General features: G+C 26.6%; 1 protein-coding gene across 1 annotated transcript; it reads right to left on the bottom strand.

The window, feature by feature from the left end:
• Nucleotides 1-1326: 1326 nt before the first annotated feature.
• Nucleotides 1327-6880, bottom strand: LOC145835850 (cyclin-dependent kinase 5 activator 1-like). Its single transcript, XM_082943588.1, has 4 exons — nucleotides 6730-6880; nucleotides 5376-5495; nucleotides 2874-3211; nucleotides 1327-2651 (listed from the first exon to the last, which is right to left on the bottom strand). Exons 1-4 carry the CDS (start codon nucleotides 6793-6795, stop codon nucleotides 2267-2269), a joined length of 909 nt encoding a protein of 302 aa, XP_082799714.1. The 5' UTR covers nucleotides 6796-6880; the 3' UTR covers nucleotides 1327-2266.
• Between the last annotated feature and the right edge of the window lie 19242 nt (nucleotides 6881-26122).

Below are 26122 nucleotides of genomic sequence, written 5' to 3'. Positions count from 1 at the left end.
AGCACCAAATACATTTTTTTGTAAAAGGCTATAGAAACAAATTTTAATATAGACACCTCACCATTTTTTCAATTGTAAAAGTGTTTATTTAATTGTAAACTAATGCTTAATTATAAATTGAATTTGCTAACTAGAATACAATGTAAACGTTAAGTATCAAATAAGTCACATATAAATAAAGAAAAAGATAAAATCTACTTATTATTAAAATTAATAAAAATTTTCTACAAGTATTATTATTTTATATAAACTTAAATTCGTTTTTTTTAATACAAGTATAGTTTTATCTTTTGTTTTTATATATATATAAACAAAATAAACAAATTGTTATAAGTGGAAAAGTCCCCAGTATGCTTTTAACTAGAAGCATTATCGAAAAACAGCCATTATAGTAAATATATTTGGTACCTCTCGTATCTTTACGATCTCTCATATCTTTAAGCACTTTTTCTGTGGACACAACGTGCGTAAATAAGCGAGAGGTTACTTTAATTAGCAAAAGTATGTTACTTTTAGACTTACGGGTAAAGGTGTTTATTAAAGTTTTTTTTGCAATTATTTGTTTCTTAAAGAGTCTCAAATCAGTGTTAATTAATAAACTAGCACTTAACATTTAATTCGTAAAGTTTTGCCCTTTCTAACATTATAGACTGAAATTTTTGCTTTCTCGAGCTTGAGTTTTTGCTGAAATAAGAAAGTAATCTAACCAGTTTGTGCATCGAAATAAATTTTTCTCAAATTTTATAATTTTTAAAGGTTTTATTTTTTTGTTGAACAAAAATGCTGTTTAAACTTTTTTTACCCAACAAACAGTTTAATTCTTAGTAATTAGCTTACAACTTAGAGTTCTGTCTAAAAATATTATTTTATTTTTTAAGACTGCCTTCATTTAAAAAGCATTCCATTTGAGATTGAAATAAGTTGTAGTCACGATATCAATGGTTTTCAAGAACTTAAAAACTTACAGTCAACACAAACAATCAATAAAACCATTTTATCATTATTGTTTTAAATTTAAATTTTGCAAAATATGAGAATTAACTCTGTTTACACATCAAAGCACTTTAAAATAAATATATAAAATTGCATTTCATTGTGAAATTCCCTATAAAGTTGAGAAGAGATAAATTATATGGCTCTGAATGCAAATAGAAATTCCCTTATCAATTATTCATCATCGAAAAATTCTAATCTCTTTTTGTAAATTTTTCTGCTGTTTCAACTCAAAGATGATTGTCAGTTATCAATACAATAAGTAAAAAATACCACATTCGTTTTATTTTTGTTACGAATTTATTTTAAAGGCAGTTTTGTGTAAAAATAGTAAAAGATATACAAAATGTGGTTTACGTACCATGAACAAATTATCAAAAACAAAAGTCAAACAATTTAAGTGTTCATACAACTCAAAAATTGAACATAAAAAGTTTTCATTATACATAAAAAATAAAGGCTTAAATTTAAAATTACAAGCTCTACTTACTAAATAAAATATTTTACAGATTGTCAAAAAAAAAACTAATCAAAATTTATACTATGAAGTTATTGTATGTTCAGTTTTCGAAAAAAATAATGTTTATAACTAAAACTTATTGCGGCTGACTTTTTTCAAAGTAGATTTGAGTCTGGCTTGATAAAATATTACAAGTTTAGCATTGTGTATAAAACAAAAAATTCAAGCATGCAATAGTAAACTTTTGGAATGTTTAGCCAACTAAAAACCCAGTCTAACCTATATTGCACATTTTCACCAAAACAAAAACGACACATCATATTGCAAATGACTGAACCTATTTACAAAAAGCAATTAGTTTTAGTTTTTCAAATATTTTCTAGATCCATATAAAAAAAGCTTTGGCAAGGATTTTGTGCAGACAAGCAGCTTCCTTCGTTTAGCAGCCAACAAAACAATGCATTTTAATGATATTTACTAACAAATTTTCATTTTTTTCAAGTATTTCAAGCAAAAAACTAAGTTTTTAAGAGCACAATATTTAATATGTAAGTACGTAAAAAAGGTTTTACAAAATACAACTTAATTGAAGCTTCTCAGCGTATATTAATAAAAGTTACTTTTATCTAAAAATGTACAGATTGAAATATATTTTATCTCTAACCCCTTAATTTTGTCAGAAGTCAGTGCAAACTCATTTTTACACAGTCAAGCCTGCCACGCCAGTACCTATTAAACAAATTTCAACTTTTTAATGAACCACAACAGGAAAATCCGTTAGTCTTTAATTTATAAATTCCAACAAGTTTTTTTTTACTTATTCACTGCACGTTTGCGGTGTTGAGGCGGCGGCGGCAGGCTCTTCGAGTACAGGATCAGCTCCCTGAAGGTGGAAGTGAAGAGGTGCGTCTCCGAGTTGATCCTCAGCATCTTGCCCGACATCCGGGCCATCACCACGCAGCACCGCTCCCAGAACGTGTACCTGTCGTGGGTCTCCATCAGGAAGGGCCGGAGCGGGTAGGAGATCTCGTTGCCCATGTACGAGTAGGCGATGTACAAGCAGGTGAGAACGTGGCACTTCACCTCGTACCTCGACTTTGCGGTCTTGGGCACGCACTCGCGGCACAGCATGTAGGTGAAGACGACCGAGGAGGGCATGATGAACTTCACCTCCTGCCAGCCCTGCTGGATCAGCGACCTGTGTTACGATGTTCGAATTCTAGAAATTACGTCATACACTAGCTCGTTTATGCCCTTAAAAAACCAATTTGCTTGGCGAGAATATATTTCATACAAAAAAATATGTATAAACATAACTTAGTAAAGCATTTATTAATTCAAAATTAATTTAAAAGTAACTTTGAATAAATCGTTTAAATGCTGCGTTTTAACTATAACTAAAAATATAATTGTTCCGTACCTGTCCACTTGTCTCAGCCACCCGACCACGTCGTTGGCCTTCAGATCGTCCACTTCTTTGCACCGATCGCACACGAACTCCCCGAGGCACCTCAGCAGTTCCGAGGTGGACGCCTGTATGACCACCTTCCTCGGTCGGGTCGCCCTCGCAACGGGCACGTCGTTGTCGGGGTTGACGGGCGCCAGCTCGCTCTTGTACTGCTTGTGGTGCACCTCCTTGCGCCCCCCGTCCCTTATGACGTCATACTTGTCGTTTTTGGTGGAAATGTGGAAGATGTTTTTCGCTTCCTGCTCCTTCTTCAGCTTGCTAGCCTCCGAGCTCTCGTACTCCGGTTTTATCTGTTGTTAGTTGTTTGTAAGTGTTAAAAGTGGAAATAATAAAAAACAATGTTAAAAAAACAATGCAGATGGCAAGGAAAGCAGTATTCGTTTTATGTATTTTTTAACTGCTGTTTATATTTGAACATAAGTGTTTAGAATTTTAAGGATACTTACTTACTTAAAAATTGATGATTTTTTTAAAATTACATTTGCAGCTTACAAACTATATTAAGAGTAAAAAAGCTAAGTTAAGTAATACACAAAAACTTTTAAATATATTTTAAAAGTAAAAAATTTCAATTCAAGTTAAATGTGCTTTTTTAATTATTTCATATACTTTAGAGAACTTTTTTAGGAAGAGCTGTTACTGAAGCTTCACTGTTTATGTATACTCTTGCTAAATTTCATTAAATTTTTTATTTAATTAAATGACTTTGTTCATCAAAGGTTTTTAAACCAGAAGATAATTAAAACACAGTTTAGTATTTGCCAACTACCAACAGGGATTTCATAATTGTCTTTTTTTGGACAAAAAGGCTTGGTGCATACCGCAGTGTTTTTTCACACTTAAGTTATATAATACATCATCATTTTTCTATAAATAATTCTCTTAACAGGTTGCAACTAGTAGGCTTGCATGCTATTTGAGCATTTCAGTAAAATAACACTTGCGTTACACCTACATATTTATTATAAGGTATAAGTTTATATGTTAAAGTATCATGTTTCAAGAAACACGTTTTATTTTTGCTTTTGTAAAATAAGCATGATTTACTCAAAAAAATTACGTGTTTTTAAAATTTAGTTTGATCAGTTAAAATCAATAAAAAATCTAAATAAATTTAACTAGTTTTAATCTAAATAATCCTTATGAATTTTTGTCGGTTTTAGTCAAAGTTTATATTATCCATTATGTTTTTTTTCAAAAAATATTTTTGGGTTAAAAACTTTTGATTGTAGCTGTTAATTGTTTGTTAATTTTTAAACTATTTATATAAAAATATCAAAAAAAAACAAGTAAAATTTATAAGTAACCAACAAAGTGTAAATGAGCTAAGAAACTTGTAACTTACGTTTATTACAAAACAATAAGCCCCAAGCAAGCCAAATTTTCAAATATTGTGGTGTAATTTACGAAATAATAATAAAAAACGTATGACAAAATTCTTTTTTTTACACAAGCAAGCAAGCAGTAACTTATGCACTAGTGCGTCAGTTCATTTATTATTAAGCACTTTCGAGTTTTCTCGCGTGTTCATACAAACAAACACCAGTGTACGCTCTGAAGTATATTTATAACCAATAACATTGACTTTAAAATAGTGTGCTAACACGTAGTCTTTTAGTGTATTTTTTTGTTCAGGTTAGTACGTGCGATTGCTTACATGAGTGTTTTCTAGTTTGTAAATAACAGCTCTGTTGTGAGTTTTAATACTAAAATACCTACATCCTGTTGACCTATTAAAAGTGTGATATTGAAAATATTGTAAGAATCATTTTAATTAAAACCGGTATCTTGCTTATTTTAAAAAGCTTCATGGTAAAACGTTTTAAAAAATCTAAAGTACTTGACAGTAGACACACAAAGTGTAAAAACAAGCAAAACTTATTGATATAACTTTTTCTTCTGGTATTTTCCGATCGATAAAAGTTTTCCGGTTTTCCAATAACTAAACTTTTTCACGATGCTTTCAAAAGAAAATGTGAAACATTCTTTTAATTTTTGTTCACATAATAAGTTTGTAGTTATAGTTTAATGAACTATTTAGGAACATGTAAATAAAAAGGAATTTAACTGACCTTTCTTGCAAATCAAAGTACAATATACATAACGAAGTTTAGTACTAACTATCTAACTTTATACACAAAAAAAGTGATTTGTAATTTAAAACTTTACTCTAACAATTACAGATAGCTTTCTTCAACCTATTTGTTATTACAACAACTTATTTTTTAAGTTTCTAATATATCAAGTAATATTATTAAACTCCAAAGCATAGTTGATTTTTTTATAACCATTAAACAGAAATACTTTTGGCTTAAATATAAAGCAAAGTTGGAATTTTTTCTAACAAGCACGCTTTTAAATTTGGGTTTACCTAAGAGGCTTCATTACCAAGGTCAAAGGCAGCTCAGTTGTCAAAATTTAATTAAGTCTGTGTACAAAAAACGGTCTTCAAACCTTCTGGGACTTGCTGTGTTTCGACTTGCGGGTGTTCTCTGCCAGTTTCTTCCAAGGAAATCCTCCGAAGAAAATAGAACGCTTCTTAGTTGATACAGAGTCATGTTCCAGCTCGAGTTTCTGTTGCGTTTGTTTATTTGTAAGATATATAAGTAAATAAAACTTACGTTGCAAAAATAGGAACAATAGTACGTTGTCTATAAATAGGTTAGTTTACACTTATTAAATGTATTAAGAAAATTTTTTAAATTATAAACTTTACTTTTTTACAAAATACGCTTTTATGGATTTTGCCTCAGTTTTTGAATGTAATATAAAAAAATGTTTTATCAATTTACAAATCACGATTAAACTTTATAACTAATTCTGCAAATTGTCAAATGACAAATATGAGCGTAATAAATGTGTCATAATTAATAATGACTTTATTAAATGACAAATAGCACGTATACACCTACGTGTTACTACGCTAACCTTTAAAAGTGTTTTGAAAAATAATAAACAACTGTCTTGTTTTTGTATAGAAATTACCTACATAAAATATCTAAAAAGATATTTCAACCCGAAAAAGTATCTAAACAATATATTTGTGTTGTAACTTAATATCTTGATATTAACATTGTTTGTTTTTGTTTTTTATCTGTTTATTTTTTAAAACATTACCTCCTAAAACCGTATTTTACTACTTAAGTTCCAGTGTGGTTTTTCATTTTACAGTTAAGAAATCGAAAACGTTTCATGTTTATTAAACAGTAGCTGACTGCTCAACTTCTTTTAAAATTTCTTCTAAAACTTATGAGCACAAATTTTTAGTAAAAAACAACGGTTTTAACAAATTTCAAAATAAACCATTTAATTAGCTGTGTTCAGGTTGATGATAATTGACTTGCTAAGCAACTAATATCTCTTTCTAAATTATAAAGAATTTGTTTACATTTTTGAAGTATATTCGTTTTAATAGATCTCGCCCGCTGAATTTTCGACCCCTAATCTCCAACATTTAGTTAAAAACTACCTAATTAACTGAAGCTAAGTAACTAAGAATAAAATGCAAAATTATATTTTAATTAAATGTTCTTAAGACAAAAAGACGATTTAAAGACCGTGTTACGCTTCAGAAAAAGAAAATTATATTTTAAGAACAATATCTAAACTCTTAACTTTCAAAATTTAAAACCCTTTTAAAGTTTATCATTTCCGCAGCTTTAAAACACATATATCAAATAGGAAATATAGAATTTTTATATAATAGTAGATGTAACCATATTAACTATAGGGTAAAATAAAACAAAAACAAGTTAGTTTTAAGTATTAATGAAATAAGTAAAGTTTTATAAGACTTAGTTATACTAACTGTTTTGAAAGCTTCAATGCTTGTTATGTGTTCTATGTTTGTTGAGTTAGACGTAGTATTTCCCATTTCTTCTAATTAGGAAGATAAATATTCGATCAAGTAAGATTTTGATGGAAATCGAAAGTTAAACGAAAATAAGTATTTTATCAAAACTCTTATATTTAAAGGGTAATCTGAAAGAAAAGATAGAAACTAAAACAAAATACTATTTTTTTATTAAAGCATAACTTAACGAAAATAATTATAAAAAAATCAAAAAAGTCCTATTTAGTACAAGACGTTCATGAATGACTTTAATACTATTTAGTTTCAGTGATTTTTAAAGGTAATAGTTCATAAATAATGTTTAACTAATGAAAGCTAAGTTTTTTAAGGAAAAACTTAATTAAATGTTTAATCTAATAAAAAAACACAGCTTATACATACATGTTCAAAAACAAAAGCAGTTTCAGAAAAAGTAAACTTATAAAGTTAGTTGTTAATTTGTCTTACCAAACTTACAAAATTAACTTATTAAGTCACACTCTAGCCTCAGATCTATAAAGAATAAAGTTGATGCTTAAAATATTAATGAGGTATTAAGAAAGAGTGCTATTTCTTATTTGTTTTTCTTTGTGAAGTAAGTTTACCAGTAAAAGTAAATTATATTTAAAACCTTACGAACATTTGTTTATTATTACAAACTAGCTTAGATAAGAATAAACTTTTGGTTTGTAATGTTTTAACACTTTTTCTTTCAAATTTAAAAAACTTTAAATGTGTTGAAGTTTATACAAACTTAGCAATAAGTAAAAACAATATTATACATACTAATAAATAAAACTAATAACATATTTTGTATTTGAGTGCTTTTCAATAAGTTAATGTTAACTAAATTATATTAAAATAATATTATTCTGAAGCTAAAGCACAAAGTTCTATTTTAGTTTTATTTCATCAAAGTTTTATTAGTGTATGTATAGGAAGTAAATGCCAATTATACTTCTTTTAATATCAAATTATAAAACACTTGACCTTTAATAAAAAGAAATCACAGTTTCTATAGTGGTAATTAATTAGTCAATATTCTCATGCACAATGAAAAATTTTTTGAAAATATTTTTATAAACTTCTGATAACATATTTATAACATTAAAAATTTTACACTTTAAAACTTTTTTTTTTCTCATATAGAATAAAGTTTCACTTTTTGTAGCTAATACTTCTACTTAATTTAAGTCGATTTATATTTATTTTGTTTGAAATATAAATTTACAAGTCCAGCTATCGCTGCTATTGTAATTTTAACAATATAGTTTAGTTAACAAACACTTTGTATGAACCTTAATGTTTGCACAAAATAAAATAAAGTAAGTTTATACTTTTGATTTCATTTTTTTGAAGAAAAACAGTAAAAATATACTTTGTGTGCTTCAGTTCAAAACACAAGAACATCGACAACAAAAACAAACTTTATACTATGTTTTCAATATTTTTACAAACATTTTGTTTTAAGTATTTGTGAAAACAAAAAGCTTTTAAAATTGTCTTTAAATGCAACTAAATATATTGTTATCAAATAAATTGTTCATTTTGTTAACCAAAAATTATAAAGCTACTATTGTTTTTTTCTTTAGTTGTGATTCTTTTTTAATTGTTTATGAACTAACTGAAACAAACACAAAGTACAAAAACTGCTCCAAATGTATTTTTACAGTAATTAACAAAAAAGTTTAGTCTTGCCGAATCTCCCAGTACCACCAGTTCATTCTTGAACTACTAACAGCGTTTGAAAAAAGATTCAAAGCAGAAAACTCTGAAAAAAACGCAAACTCTTGCTGCTGTGATAATAATAATAAAACAAAGCTGGCGTGCAAGTGAAAGTGCTCGCTTCTGCCACCTAGTGGCGCTTGCATGTGCCGTCATTTCCTGCTGCTATTCTGCGCTTCTCGTTGTGACGTCATATTTGTGCATCTCGCGCTGGTGTGGCACTTAAATAGAGGCGAAGGCGTCATGAGAATCTTCTTTCGTGCATTTATACGTACCCTTTTTTTACGTATGTAAACATCAGTTGTAAGTTGACATAAAATTCAAGTTGTCATGATTACACAAAGAACGACTGACCACACTTTAATAAAATTATTTTTTTGTTAAAGTTTACTAATAAAGTTTTTCGTTAGAGTCATTTGCGCAGGTAACACTTTTATTGAAACTTTTAGTTTTGTTGTTACTTTTTACAGTTAAATTTGATTATATTCAAGTCTTAAAAAGCTCATTTTCAAACTTTTTAGTAGCTTTTTAAATTCTAACAATACAAACTGCAACTAATTAACTTAAAGTTTGAATTAGTCAGCAATGACTTCCTTACTACATTTTGCATAACTTTATAACAACTTTACAACAAATTTATTTCTATGGGAGTTTTAGTAAATCAACTATTTCAGGCAAAAGGTATTTGTTTTAATCTAGAAAAAAAATAGTTTGTAGATACTTTATACAAACAATTGGGGTAAATTTTTAATAAGTTGTGCGAATTTAAATCGTTTATTTTTTATTTTTTAGTACTGTTTGTCAACTAATAGTTTTAAATCTAGTACTAAGTTCATAAAGCGTTTTTTATTTAAGCGTATAACTAGTTTCAAGTAGGCTTCGTCGTCGATATATTTAGTGTTAGTCAGCAAATGTATGTTGCTGAAATATTGGAAAAATTTTCTTTTGAATGACTTAATTTTAAAGTTTTTATAATAGTAAAATTTTTTATGAGTAATAAAACAAGGAATTTATTTTATTTTTTATTTAGCTTAAGTAGTATAGTAATTAGTCGTCTATTTAAAATAGCTATAGATATCTTTTTCTAAATAATAGATTCATTAGAATTGTCAGATAATAATAATAGTTTTCTTACTTGTTTTTACTAGTTTCTATTAGATTAAAAGAATCGATTTTTGTATACACTAGAAAAAAAAATCAACTACAACTTACATACCTTTAGCTTGCTTTTTTCAAATGGTCAACTTTGATGAACTATGCTTGTTTAATATTTAATTTAGCATATAAGTTTTTTTTTCTAACCAAGGAGCTCGCATATACGCTTTATTAAAACTTTTATTTTCACTTCGTATGGAGCGTTTATGAATATAACTATTTATTTGATATACTTCTTATTTCGTAATTAAGCACCCTTAAATATTATGAAAATCGCCTTGAAAAATCTCAAATCTTATCAATTTTGTAAAATAATAAAAATAAAGAACTTCATGAAATTAATATTATTGGTAACATTTTTATTATGCAACACGTCAGTTTTAGTGCCAATTCGTGGTAAGATTAATAAACTACAAAATACTTGTTTTTTTTACCTTCCAGCTAATGAAGTATTTAGTCGCTTACATAATAAAAAATGATTTAAAGTGTTTATCTTTGTAAAACTGTACTATCAATAACAAAACAAACTATTGTTAATGTTTGACATTCTTTTTTCATTTAAGGTAGATTTAATAAAGCGGTAAATAATAAGAAATATTTTGATAGTTTTTTTTCTTAACCTATAAAAATTACTCCTAAAAATTAGTGTATAATTTAATTTTTTTAAATTTTTACTAAAAAATTGTGCTTTTGAAATTTTCCTTTTTTAATGAACGATAAAAGAAAAGAGCTTTAAACGTTCGATAAATGACCTGGTTAAAGAAAGAAATTTACGGTTATTAAGTAGTACAGTACATACTTTTACAATCTATTATGAGCTAATAATTTTTGTTTTTTAAAGTCTCAAGCCTCAACAAATAAAATAAACGATAAAAAGAAACAAAATAAAATAAAACTCAAATCAACTAAGTAATACATTAATTTTAAAACATATATTTAAAATGTACTCGAAAACATGTAAAATAACAAAAAATTGAAAATATATGCTAAGAAAATATATAAAAAAATTTTAAAAAGTATAAAATAATAGTAAAGAACTTTTTTAGACCTTTAAAAAAAGTTTAGCTTAACTTATAAAATAAAATAAACAATTCTAATGGTAAATACGATGACACTTAAAAGATGGGTTTAATTTCTTTAAAAAAGGTTAAAAATTAATTTATCTGAAATAATTTTATATTAAATTTTATCATTATTTTATACAAATAGTTTGACTATTTTTTTTTAATTTGAAATTATGATTAAAAAATTAACAATTTTTTAAGACGTGATTGAATCATAAACTCAACTTAACTTTTATAAAAAAAAAAACATTTATAAAACAAGTACTGTAGTACAAATCAATGCACTAAATAAGAAAAATATGTAAAAAAGTAATATTTAAGTTGTCAGTTTGATATAAGCTGATTTATGATCTTATGTCAACATTTTTTTATCAAGATGCGCCACCTCCCGCTAAGTTGATGTACATTTTCATGCTTTTATTTCTGCTAACTGATAATAAATAATAATGATAGAGTACATAGAAGTTTTAGTTTCATTAACTTAATAGCTTGCTATTGACCCAATTTTGAATATCGTCCATTTTTAATGATAATCATTCTATCACTGAATATTAGTATATTAATATCGAATTAATATCAAATTTGAATATTACAACTAACATCATACTTTAATTTTAAACTTTTGATGGTAAAAACTAAACATATTTCTATTTACACTTACATATAGAAGTTTAGATTCGTAGTGTAATAAAACAATAGAACTACAAAAAATAAAATTTTCATAAACTGAAAAATTGGTGTTTTTGTTATAAAGTTTAACTTTTGTTTTATATATATGTTGTATTCAAATTTATAATAAAACTAGTTATATTACTATTTAACGTCTTTTGAAGGACAAAAAAAAGTGCTCAAAGTATTTGGTCCTATAGGACCTGGTGCACGGAAAAACTTTTCGGTTATCACCACTCGGATCTTTTAAAGCGTCTAGCGACATTTGTTTAAATAATAAGTTGTAACTGTCCAGCCAGTTGGATAAAAGTACTTTATGGGTCGTAAATTACGCTTACGAGCTGGACCTGGCTCGTGGGTCGTAGTTTTTAAAAGCTTGTTTTTAATTACCACTAACGGTAAGCAGTTCCCAGGTTTGATAGGGTTGGCAGGTGGGAACTGAGCGTGTCCCATGTTATTATGGTAAAGTTTAAAGAAAAATAAAAAAATAAGTTTGGTCTAAACCTTAATATGAAACATTTACTGTTTATATAAGCTTTTAAGATTATTTATGCGAATAAGAAAAGAGTAAAGAGGTAATACTTTATACTGTTTTATGCAAATTTGAACAAACTTATACTTTGTGCAGTGTGAAGTAACTAATATGCTTTCTTTTATTTTTGAGTAAAATATAAAGTAAATCCAGTTATATAAAAAATAGTTAAACTTATTAATGATAAACTTTCTATATCTAATTATTGAAAAATTTCATTTTGGTTTAAACCAAATCATTAATGCCTTATTATTTCATAAGCCTGTAGTATAACATCAATAACTATGTTTCTCAAAAATGTTATTTGTTTATAAACTTTTTTTTTTTTAACTTATTTTAATTTATGATAATTTTATATGTAAACCTGAAATCTTGGAATGGATTTAAATTGCACGAAGACAAAATTGCACGAGGGGACTAAATTGCACAAAGAAAAAATTGCACGAGGTTACTAAATTGCACAAGGGGGCTAAATTGCCGAGATAAAAATTGCACGAAGACGATTTTGCACCAAGGGTCAATTTTGCACGAGAGTAAAATATACGGAAAAAAAAAACAAAATGAAAAATAAACAGAAAATAACACTTAAATATAACTAAATAAATAAAAAAAGAAAAAAAGTTACTGACCGAGGGTAAGGGTTAGGGGTAACAGTGATAGTAAAAATAAAAAATTAACTAATATAAATTATAATAAAAAAGAAGTAATAATAAAAATTTGAAAAAAGCTACCGACCGAGGGTAAGGGTTCGGGTAACAGTGATATAATAAAAAGAAATTTAAAGAAAATTTTAAAAATTAGGAAATTAAAAAATTAAGAAAAAACAAAAAATATCAAAATAAACTACCGACCGAGGGTAAGGTTTAGGGGTAACAGTGGTAGAAAAAAAAACTAATAGCTAAAAACTAATAAGAAAAAAAATTAATAAAATTAGTAAAAAAAATATAAAATACATAAAGAAAAATTTAAACCGTGCAAAATTGTCCCTGTGCAAAATTGTCTGCTCGTGCAAAAGTGAACCTTCGTGCAAAAGTATCTTCGTGAAATTTTGTACGCTCGTACAATTTTATCCCCTCGTGCAAAAGTATCTTCGTGCAATTTTGTGCACTCGTGCAATTTTGTCCCCTCGTGAAATTTTGTACGCTCGTGCAATTTAGATAGCTACCTGAAAAATTAGAGTCAACATTTGAACTTAAATATAAAACTTTGTTTTAAAACGAGTTAGTTTAGGAAAAAAATAACATACTATTAAAACTTAACCCTTTCAAAAACTTAAAATTTTTCTAGGAAATCAAATAAAATAATTCAAAAATAACTAGTTATATCTGTTTTTATTGCGTAAAAATAATTAAATTAAATTTCATAAAATTTTAAAACTTAATTAAGAAACTTTTATCATCTCCTGAAATATTATCGTTATTATATTTAATAGTTTTAAATTACAAACACGTGTATGATTTGGTTTCAAATTAATTAACACATTTAAAGTTTCAAAATTGTTAACAAAGGTTTGTGTTAATCTCGCAAACTCCAAAGAGCTTAAAATCACAAGACACGTCTCCTATAAACGACCCATCTGAAGTGCAGCAGTTTTCTTTTGTACCCGAGCCTCCAATAACGTCGGTTTTTCTTAGTATAGTCTCGGCCTCAACAAACTCTTTGGTTGTTGATATGAAGGTGTATTTACCTTCCTCGAATGCGTCTGTGACTCCGATGTACAACCAATCCTGACCAGCGTTTACTCCTATATCAAAGACAGTTTTCAACTGGCTGCAATATTGTAGGCTTTTAAAAAAAGTTATAACTTATTAATTACATATATATATATATATATGTATATATAGTTTATTGAACGACAAAAATAAGCCATCATGGTGCACGGAAAAAAATTTCGGTAAATCATTTAATTAAAAATCAGTTAAATATTCTTGTCAAAAATGATAGTTAAGGTTGTAAACATTCATAATTTACAAGAATAAAGAATATTTTTCATATCAAATTAAGCACAAATGGTCAGAGTTTTAAGTATTAAAAAAAAAATATGAATGCTTTTAAAAGTATATACAAAATAAAAACTATTAAATCAAAAAAATAAACAAAAGTTTTTTATATAAAAAAAATTAAGCTAAAAATGTAAAATAGTTTTCATACCTGTGATGATGTTGATTTTTATTTTCAACAGTTTCTTGAACAAGGTCACCGCCAAGAGCAATACAATATCCTCTTGTTGTCACATAATCAGCTTTTATTGGTGTCAAAATAAACATTTTACCAACGCATTCAGCTGCAATTATTTTTATGCTTGTTTAAAACTAAAAAACAATCGGTTTTATGTTCGAGTATTAAGCCGTAATATGCAAAAAAAATGCAGTGTATTACAGTAACCTGCAACCTAGGTACCCACTAGAACATAGAGCAATAGTGCGTACCTAGAAAACTTTGATCTTTGAATACCCTTATTAAACCTAATACAGAAATTTAAAAAGACACTAAAGTTTACAAAACCCCCAAAAAAGAAAACTTTTACCATAATAAAAAACATACTTGTTTTAAGTGTATAGAAAGTGTTGAATATTTATTTTATATATGTATTAACATCTAAATATTTATTAATGTATGTGTGTGTATATTCAACTAACATTATTTTTGAATAATTTCTTGTATTTTTTTGTACTTTTAAATTTACATATAACTAATAACAAATTTAGAAAAAAAATGTATAAACATTCTTCAGGGTTTTGTTAAATTGTGTTAGTTCAAAAAAGCTGGTTTTGATTTGTATGATATTACTCCTACTAACTTATTATTTACGAACTTTTGCATTTTATTTGACTAAACACAACAGTAAAAGATAAAATGATGTAATGCTCTTAGTAGGAAATTTCGCTAAATAAATTGTAATACGTTTGTTTTAAGTATTTGATTTGATATACAACTTATAAGTTCATAACTTTATTTTTAGTTGCTTTAGTTTAAATTTATTTAAGTTCAAACAGTATAATTTATTTTAAAATATCTATTTTACTATTATTTTTAGATTTTTTTTTAAGTAATAAAAGAGAATTTTGAACGTTTCTCGGGTAAAAATGTGTACTATACCGGTATTGCGTACCTAGGAAGTGCGTACCTAGGTGTCAGGTTACAGTAATAAATTTTACTTAATGTGAGAATAAAAGAACTGCAAAGTTTTTATTATGTCATTTCAATATATAATTTTATCTATTTAAATAGTATATAAAGTTTTAAGTATCACTTGCTTACTTATACATAAATCTATACTATTGATATAACATATTTATTAATTTCAAAGAGTGAACACCATTGAAATATATGGCTATTTTTATGAGGTTTAAAATAAGTTTTTATTTTCACTAGATGACAAGATTGAATATTACTACTCATACTTTTTTGATACTTGTGACTACATTAAAAACAAACTGAATCATTTTTTAATTTTATTCATTAGAATGTTCCAATCTTAAATGATTTTTTATTTTTTTAGCTACTCGTCATCACATTAAAACATGTTAGAAACACTAACCTGCAACGCACGATGAATCACATTCAGTTACCTTAGCAGTGAACACAGACAGCCAAGGTAAAGTTATTGTTACAAAAAATACTTTTTTGTAATTCATAGTTATAAATCTAAGTTTTTTTTTTAATACCAGTTAATATTATAATAAATTGAAATTTATTTGAGTTATTATCTCATGATTCTAAAAAGTGTTTATTATGAAATAAACCTAAATTTCAAACATACTATCAAGCAATTGAAAAAAAGTTTTTTATGTAATCATTTCGTAAAGATCACAAAACTAATAAAATTAAAGAAAAGGTTTCAGCAAAATAGTGTTTATCGTAATAGTAGCTATTTTCTAAGTTTTTATACCACAACGAAAAAATTGTAGAAAATCTCTAACTTTGTTACTTAAATAGTTAATTTTAAGTTGTAAAAAGTTTCTATACACATTGTTGAAAAGACGATACTATTAGTTAAAAGTCTTAATAATCAGTAAAAAAAACTATTCAGCTATGACTACAAAGTTAAAAAAAAAATAGTTAAACAACTATATAGCAAAATGCTTCTTAACACGTAAAATATAAAAGCTTAGAAAATATTAATAGCTTCCAAAAACTCTGAATTATTGTATTTTATGAACATCAGATATTAAAATACAACTGTTTATTATATTTTTATAAAAGCAGATTTTCATCATTTTTTATAAAATTATCGTAAATTGTAACTGTTTCCGACGTTGATTAATCTTATATACACTCTGAAAAATGTATAAGAACTTAAAGCTTTTTAATGAGTAATTGACTAAGTATAGCTCTTAGTTTTTATTTAAAATGAATGTTAAGTACACAAATTTAAAAAAAACGGAAACTTAAAAGTAGTTTAAACGTTTATTGCCAGGTAAATAGTTTTACAAAACTAGAAAAAAAAGCTTAAACAAGCTTAGACTTTTGATTAAGCAAAATCAAAGTTATCCAATTTTATTTTGAAAATTAACGTTGCTTTAGCTTTCTACTTTTTTCAGCTGTTTCTGAAACACAATTTTAACTTAAATAAATATTAGTTTTATTTTTAACTAAAATAAAAATATTTCAACTAAAAAAAGCTATAACAAATGCTGTTCATGTAACATGAATTTTAAACTTTTTGTTAACAGGATCATGAGAATTGAACACATGCTTCTTTGCGAAAAATGTTTGCTACAAGTTGTTAGTGCACCAACAAAAGTATTACTGCAACTTAATACTTTATCATTTAAAGTTCAAAACCGTTTAGGTTGTTTATGGTTATTAGATAATTTAAATGTTAAAGCGCATTTCATGTCATAATCTATTATAATAAAATACACTGTATAATACATGTTGTAGAAGTAAAAACTAAGTAAATACTGCCTTTTGAAAATAAAAAACTTCACTTACGTAAAAGTTGCTTATATTTTACAGTTTAAGTCCTAAAAAATTAAAAATATTACAAGAAAGTAGTTCACCAACAATTTGAAAACTAAGTTGTAGTTTTAGTAAACCTAATCTACTTGTAACTGTATACTTTTTATACTGTTTCTAGTTTATTGAACGACAAAAAAAAAGACGCTCAAAACATTTTTTCCTAGGACCTGGTGCACAAAGAACCTTTCGGTTATCGGGTAACACACCACGGATACCTTTTAACGTCTTCTCCAGGACGTTTAACCTGGATTATACTTTAGCTGTTATGGTAATGAAATATGGTATCTTAATATGTAATAAATATTTTTTAAATTCTTTTTAACTATATTAGAAAGTATTGTAGAATAATAAACTTGCATTTATTTTGTTTCAAATGGACTAAATAGCTTACAAGCATTTGAAGTATCAAAAATATAATTAAATATTTTTTCGAAAAGTGCTTAGTTTTAAAAATTCTGTGCATAGGCATGAATTAGAATTTAGATTATATAACTTTATGTAACCTATGAAAGTCTTTTTTTTAATGTTTATTGAGACATACCTTAATGTACTAAAAACAAAATTTAACAATTTTTCTAAAAACTTGTTTTTTTTTATTGAAGTGAAGGATTAAACAAATTGTAAATTTGTATGTATAAAAATTGCTATATAAAACCTGTTTCTATACTGTAAGGTTTTTTTAAAATACTAAAAAATCATAATGTATCACATTTTCTATGGGCTACATCACCACTTGTATTTACTCAGTACAAAAAAGATACTCAATAGCTAAATGCATTGGAAGTATATATAAGGCTTAATTTTTAAACTTTTTTTAAGTTAAATACATTTACTAAATATTTCTACTAGCAAAATACTTTTATGATAGAAAGGTCCTAAGAAAGTTTTTAAACTATACATGTGGTGTATGACTTGATTACCGATAGGCTTTTTTGTACACCAGTTCCTTAGACCAAACATTTTAGAGTTTAATATAAATAATATATATGCTGTATAATACGTTTAATATTTCTTTATTCAACGACTTTTTTTTGTTTCTTACTAGCTGAAGTAGAGTTTAAAGAAAGATAGTTTATTTACAACTTAATATCTACACTTTTGAATTAGTAAAAGTAAAACTAAAGTTTTAGTTTAATTTTCCTTCGTTGATTGTTACCAAGTTTATTTAAAAATAAAGGGCATAAGTGATTGTAGCTTATTTATTTAACTCTCAAGGTTAATATCAACGTTGATTTTTTTAACATTTATTACAGCAACATTTTATTTTAGTTAGATTTACAAATATTATATTATTTTTATACAAAACTAACCAGTTTATAATGATGACATATATGTTAAAAACTGTAAGTAAGCTCAATTAGTAGAAAATAGTTTCATAACTCTGTACGTGGTATCAAGTATGTAAAACAATAGTCTTTACGGTTTTAAAATCTGTGCACACCAGAGTGAAGTTAATAGTCAGTAAGTAGTTAAGTTTTTCTTTGATAACGATGTTATTTAAATTTTGAATGCTAGCTTATAAATGTGAGCTTCAATAAAATTCAGCTTTTATTGCAATAAAATGGTATGTTAAAACTACCTAAGAAGTATTTCAGTAATTAGTTGAAACATCGCAAGTTTAATCAAACTATAAAAGCTAGGAACAAAAAATAACAAAATTTATATAATTCAAATAAAAAGAGAAGCATGGATGCGAATTATTTTAAAAAAGTGCGATGAATTAAATTTCACTACCGGATTTCTTAAACTAAAACATTTGAACCTAATACCACAAAATTGATATATGTTACTGTAAAGTTTTGTTAGAGCAAAAAAATAGGCAAGTAAAAATTTAATTTGGTAAAAAAGATAAAGTTAGATACTGAATACCATTTGTAACAGGTTTGGAATTTTCCAGTTTCACTTAATCATAAAAATGATAAGAGACTTTCTTACTTATTCCTAGTAAGATTTGATAAAATACTAAACATTTAAAACAATGACAAATAATAATGAATAAAAATAGATATCTTTATATGTATATTTATCAACAAAACAAAACTTAATGTATATGATATAAAAACAGACAATTAAAAATTTTATAAGATATTTCAACATATTAATTAAAGTTTTTGCATGTAATAAAATTGTTGTAATCGTTGTAAACATCAAAATGTATTGTTAATGTAATTTTTTTTTGTTGCTTATTTAAACTGTGAGCACAAATACAATGCTAGATCATACGTTAAAACCATTTAGCTTGTTAACGGTTTTCAAATACTTTCTACGAAATTAAACATTATACAACCATTGTACAAGTGCACACAAAATTCTAACATACTTTCCATGCAAACTTATACTTTAGTGAGTCTTGTGGACGTTATGTAAACACCAAATTGTTCGCACCAAACGACGAGAGCCGGATAGTTGGTAATGTCAGCAGACGGCGGTATTTCAAAGATGAAGCCGCTGAAAGACTTGATCCGAGGACCTTTGAAACTAGCCGCTTTGATCCGGTAAAAATCTCCTCTTGTTTCGACGTACTCAGTCGCGTAGTAGAGGTAGTAGTCCGGCCCGTACGCCAGGGATCCCATGAAGCCGACGTGTGTCTTGGTAACGCAAACAACTCCTTCTCCCCAGTGGCCCAAATCGCTACCCTTTCTTTCCTTTGAAAACTCGCCCCTGTAAACGCAGTTGGTTTTCTTTCCTTTCATCATTTTGTCAACGTTTCCTACGCTCATGTCCATTATAGGTTTTTTATTTGTACTTTTGTCTGTTTTATTTCCGTCTGTCTCTGTCCCGTTAACTTTTGTTTCATTCATTTTACTTTCATTAATCGCACCTTCGTTAGCACTTTCAACTTCATCGATGCCTCCGAAAAACAAATCAAAAAATTCATCTTCGGTTGGAGGAGCTTCTTCCGTTGCGATCGGTATTATCCAGAAAACAAGGGATAACGACAGGACAACTATTATTATAACTGTTAGCAGAGCTGAGACTGATATTATCACGTGTTTTCTTTTTATGGGTTTTCTCTTAGGAGCAATGCCTTCGTCTATGTTGTTCATCGCTGACACAGATGTCATTGACAGGTTTTTTTAAATAAAGTTTTGTTAAACTTATAACCAGCTTAAGTGCGAGTTTAAGTAAGTAAATAAAGTTAGGTTCTAAAAATTATAATAAAAAGGGATTGTTACGTGACTATGTTGTTTATAAATATTTTGTATAATTTTATATTTTAGTTGGTTTGAAAACAAAACCTTAATTCTAAGAATATTAGACGATGTATATGTTTTTTGATAATCAACAACGATCTAAACAACTTCTATCATGGAAAGGATACACCAGTAGTTTAAAATTGTACAAGACGAATACTATGTAAAGATATTGAAAAAAACTTTAATTTGTCAAGTCACAAATATACAAAGCGTAGTAAAAACTTTAATTGTAAATGAACATTACTAGTTTTATTTAGACTATTTGGAGTTCAAATATTTTTTTTTTAACAATAAAAGAAAAACGTGTAAAAAGTTTCGTCTAAGGAACTGGTGTACAAAAAACCCTTCAGTTATCAAGCCTTTCACCACATGCACTTAAAATCTATCAATAAAAAGAATAGAGAACTAAACTAAAACTAACTAAGCAATGTATTTACTTGGAAAGTTGATTTCAGTATGTAATTAAGGTCTTCTTAAATTTCATAAAAATAAAAATACATTCTTGGGCTAAAAATTTAAAAAGTATGTAAATAATTAAAAAAATTGTAAAAAACAAAAACACGTTTAAAAATTATCTTCATAGAATTTTTAAAATTTTTATGTTTAAATAGCTTTACAACAGCAAACTTACTATTCTATTTTGTTACAAGGTTTTAGTGCGAAAAAAGACTGTTAAGTTTAAAAACACTCAGAATATTGATAAAAAGTACAATAAAGGTTTCTAGATCAAATTAAAGTAATCTATTTTGTTGCAAAAATTACTTCCACGAATATTGATAACAACTTTTAACACAAACAAAGATATTTATAAAAGTGTGTTTCAATCATTAATGTATAAAGTTAAACGAGTTTATAGAATATTGCAATATTTGGAACAACTAGTTCAATGATAAATTAGTTTCAAATAAACGGCTTAAAATTACTACTAAATACCTGTAAATGATAATAAATATGAGATAATAATATAAATATAAGACAAAAACTGTTTGTAGTTAAACATACAAGTATTTATGGTGTTTTGCTGAGTTCGCATTAAATTTAAACAGAGCCAACTAACGAAAAGTTGTTCAAAATACACGAGGATACTATTTTGAATATTGTAAAACTTCAGCTTGTTTCATAACATTATATCATAGAATAGACTTTAAAAAATATTGTTACTTTAAATAAATACAATATCATCAGCTATAAAGCTGTTTTAAAATGAAAAGTTTGCTTAGTTAAAAGTTTTGTAGGAGATTTTTAAAAGTCTCATATAACTTATTATACTTAACCGTAATCATAATTATCTTTAAGGTATAATATGATCTTGATATTTACAAACTATATTTAAAATAGTTTTTAAAAATTTAAATTTTTGTTTTGAGTAATGACACTGCTTTATTTACAAGATACTTGTAGCAGTTAAAACCTTTTTTTTAATCTCAGCTTATATTTTCAACGACCTTAATTTTTATTAACTTTATACTTATGTCTAAGTCAATTGTTTTTAAAATTTATCACTTTTAAGCAATTCTGTTTTTTTCGTTTTCAAAAATCAAAACTTTTTGTTTATTTTTTGCGACCTTTATTATCTAGTTTTATACTTTGTCAAAATGACATTACTTCCAACTATTACGTTTTAGGAGAACTAGTCACAGTCCTGGAGTGGTTCCGCTACTATTATGTTGAAGGTTGAGAACATTTAATTTTATGTATTATTTACACTTTAACTTATTGTCAAAATAATTTTTCTTTAATGTATTTAAATAACACTATAATATAGTATATTTATTTATAATTTAAGTGTAATATTTTGAATTTAAATTATAAAATCATATGATTAAAGGTACATATATTATAAATTTATTTGTTTTTGAAAATAATGAAAAAAAAAACTAAACTTATAGGTGCTAGAGGCCAGCCCTTACTTTTTATTTCTTTATGGAATCAATACCAACGAGTCCTTACGCGAAGTGATAGGAAAAATAACATCGCAGAAGCAGCTCACCGAGCATTATACTGCGTACTCAACGGGAGTCACCCTAATCTTTGGATTTTTCCTGATATACTTATTACCACCCAAATTTTCTAGATTTGAGTGTTGAACACCTTTAGGCAAGGTTACAACCAGATCCAAAAAGAATAAGATTCCGCCAAGCGGACGAGCGGTTGTTTTGTCATGTTTCGGGTTTAAATGAAAACCATAACTTACTAGAATTCCTACGCGGGATACAGTACAATTTTAGTATAGATTAAAAATAGTTTTGTAAATTTTGTTTATGTTCGTTCTTCTAATGAAGCTTAACTAGTGTTCTACATAAATAAAGTATTTTTTCCAACTTTGTCAGCCAAGCGAAAATTTTAAATAAATTGTAAGTAAAACATTACTATTTTACTATGTGAATCAAAATAGAACAAAGTTTATTAACATTAAATTAAGTATTTAATATTTTAATTATCAACTAATTTACCAGCTTGTTGATTTCTATTACTTATTTTTGTTATTAAGTGTGGACTGTGGATCTTCTCAAAAAAGAGATTCTACTAAATTTTTTTTCTAATTTATTGCTACCTACGAGTGATTTCTCTTAATGTAATTTGTAACTTACTTAAAAAGACTGCCAAGGTTTGTTTTACAACTTACTCCTGTTCTGAACTATAACTTTAAAAAAAATAATATTGGCAGATATTCTTCTTCTTAAAATTCACACTTTAAGTGCCTAAAACGCAAATAAACAGGATGCTGACAATAAAAATTTAAACTTTAAATATTTTTTTAAATATATTTTTAATTGTTATATTATTTAGTAACTTGAAAATATCAATCGTGCTAAAGTGTAACTTTGTGCTGAAGTGTCACTTTGTGCTAAAGTGTAATTCCGTGCTGAAGTTTCACTCCGTGCTAAAGTCTCAAACTAGAGTTTTTGGTAAAGATCAAACAAAAATGTTTTCGGAACTTTATGGGGAGTTTTAAGCTTGGGGTGCACAGAGTTTTTTTAATTTCTGTTTAGTTTGTACGGATTTCAATAAGCGCAAAGAATACTATATAAATTAATACTGTTTTACTAATATGTTATATATTGGTCATTGAACGAAAAAAAAGCGCTAAATTATTTGGTATAAAGACATAATTTACGAAGAAACCTTTGTTTGAGAAGATTAGCTTGTACGAAGTGGTGTAATAAAAAACGTGCTAAACTTGATATATTTTTGAGACGCACGAAAGAAAAAGAAAGCTTAGTTGTTTCTAAATTTAGTAAGATATTTCTAATAAAGATTTATTTTAGAATGTTCTTTTTATCTATTGTGATTGTGCTCAATAATAAGTCTTAACTTTGAGATGAGTGTCTTTATATTTTCTTTAATTAAGTATTTTTCGACCATGAAAAAAAAAAAGACAAAAAACAAAAAAATTCAAAGTATGTAAGAATAATTGTTCGCGTTGTTATACAAAAAAGCTTATTTGATTACTAAAAGTCATCGTCGAGGTTCGTTTACAACACTCCTTATAAAGCTTTTTTTGTGTTCGGGAAAAAACCTAAAAAGCCACGGTTTTTAAAGCTCATTATAGCTTGTTTGCTATTATGATTAAAATGCATATTTAAATAAATAAATATAACATTAATTGTTTTGTTGTTAGATAAAAAGTAGATTTATTGTAAAGTTTTTTTGATAATTACCTAACATGATGTCGCACCAATATCGAACTGAAATTACATTGGTTTTGATGTCTATTTTAACCATAATTTTAGGCTAAAAATATATGCTTAATGCTTAATATTTTTATTCTAAAAAATACTTTGTTTTAAACAAGCTTTATAAATACTTAAGTATAATTGAATTTGTTTATTATTAAGTAATAAAACTTAGGTATTTAATCACTTTTATTTTATAGATTTAAACTTGATATAAAAAACTGTATTGATATAATTGATTTATAATGTAAAATTAAAGCAATTAAATGTTCAAGTTTTATTACTTTATGACAAATAAGTTTGATTTTATTATTTATGTGTTTATAAAATATCATATTTAGCCTAAAACTATTGTTCAAGTAGACCTCTATCAAAATATATATTCAGTTCAATACTGGTGCAACATCATGCTAGGTAATTAGCTTTTTTTTTTGTAAAATTCAGAATTAACTGTAGTTAAATTAAATTAAGCATGATTTATATGTTTTTATTACACTTTTTTTTTTTAATAACAAAAGTTATGGTTTAAAATCAAACTTTATTTCCATCAAAGTTAATACACATATAGGTACAAAAAGACCATGGTGTCATAAAATGAAGTGGTCAAAATTGTACAAATTTGCAGTTTTTTTTCAAAGAATTGACTTGAAATTTCTAAAATTCAAAACAATGGTTTATGGTAAGTAAAAAAAATTAAGCAAACATATACGAGTGTCTGTATTCCTAAGATATAGTTCTTCTTAAAAGTTTTTCTCTAACTGTCCCCCTCTAACTTGATGTTAGGATGGCCACTAGACCTGGAAAACCATGAATTTTGACAGTTTAAGCTTGAAAAACCTGAAAAAAAAATCTGGAATTTTAAACTATTTTTATATGTCAAGTAATATTTTTGATTTGACACAAAAAGTCTATAACGCAGTTGATACGATCTGGTTAAGATTTCTAGAAAAACAAACATCTAAGTTTCTGCATGAGAAATTACACTACTAAAATAGGCTAATGTTTTGCAAATTATATCCTAGTACACTCATGTGATGGTTGGACACTTTTCAACATTAAACTGTTTAAACATTTAAATTAAATTAAAACGTACCAAATACATTCCTTAGGCTTTGTAGTTATTGAACAATGTGTTTTTTTTTATAAAAACTTTTATAATATACTTTTTTAAGACCTCAAAGTTTGTTTTTTTTTTCTTTACAAAAGTACACCTATGTGACTGTTGAACTTAATTTAATATTAAACTTTATTTAATTAAATTAAACACATATCAATATGTTCCTTATGGCTTTAATTTAAATAAAGTTTAATGTTAAAAAAAGTCTAATTGTCACACAAGTGTACTTATGTACAGAAAAAATATGAAAAAAGTTAGCCAAACTTTAAAGTTTTAAAACAATATATTAAAGTGTTTATTCTTTAATTTATTTGCCTACCTTCTGCTTGCATTTATTTAATCTACTGGCGCTTGTTTATTTTTAAGAGCTATAGTTAGCCAGGTACACTGTCAGTTGCTTTCAAGTTACTTAAATGCTTTCAAGATAATGCAAGTCAGTTTTAATGATGTTTTTTTCTTCTTGAGGCAAAAAATATTTTTCAAGCTTTATTTTTATATTTTTCACTACCTTTAGGCCATTAGTGCATGGCTCCCTCTGTACCAGGATTTCTTAAAAAGAGCCATATATACCTTTGGGGCCATTATAGAAACTTAGGGGGCTATAAGCAGCAAATAGGCCACATGGTAGCAATGACACATAATTTAAAACTTACACTTAATATTCTGGAGTTGGTGAAGAGCATAAAAAGGTCTTAGGTGTATATAAGGAAGTTTTTTGAGTAATCTTGTTGGAGAGGGCCATACTTTTTTTTAATTTTTATAAAAGGTGCTGTATGAACAAAAGTTTGGGAAACTGTATTCTATACCTGTTCCTTAGCCTTTTTTTTACTTTTGACTTTTACTCTAATAGCTTTTCCAAGACATATTTAAATGCCGTCAATTTATTCAAAGCCATGTCAGACTTTTTTTTAATGAACTAATACTTCTCTATAAAGAAATTTCATAGATCTAAGTTTTGAAGAACTTTGTTATTAGTCTCCTATAATAGCTACAGTGCTTTTCCACTTATTGAGACATTTATGGAACGGTTTTTCAATAAACATGTCCAGAGAAGTAAAAATATATTTTTCTCATAAATTGATACAACTTTTAACATAATAAAACGATGAAAAGCATAATAAGTAATAAAAGCTCAGCTCCTCTTTTTCTGCTTTTAACTTTTCTTTACTTTTCAAAATGGGGTACAAAGGTAATTTGTCTATGCTAAACTGATCCATGATAAAAAACTTTGGCACATTTCTTTTTTTATCATTTTACAAACTTATAAT

The sequence above is a fragment of the Thalia democratica genome, chromosome 5, assembly GCF_965202585.1.
Source record: "Thalia democratica chromosome 5, ktThaDemo2.hap1.1, whole genome shotgun sequence".
NCBI classification, from domain to species: Eukaryota; Metazoa; Chordata; class Thaliacea; order Salpida; family Salpidae; genus Thalia; species Thalia democratica.
Note: the sequence above shows the minus strand (reverse complement) of the source record. Positions and strands in the feature narration are given on the sequence as shown.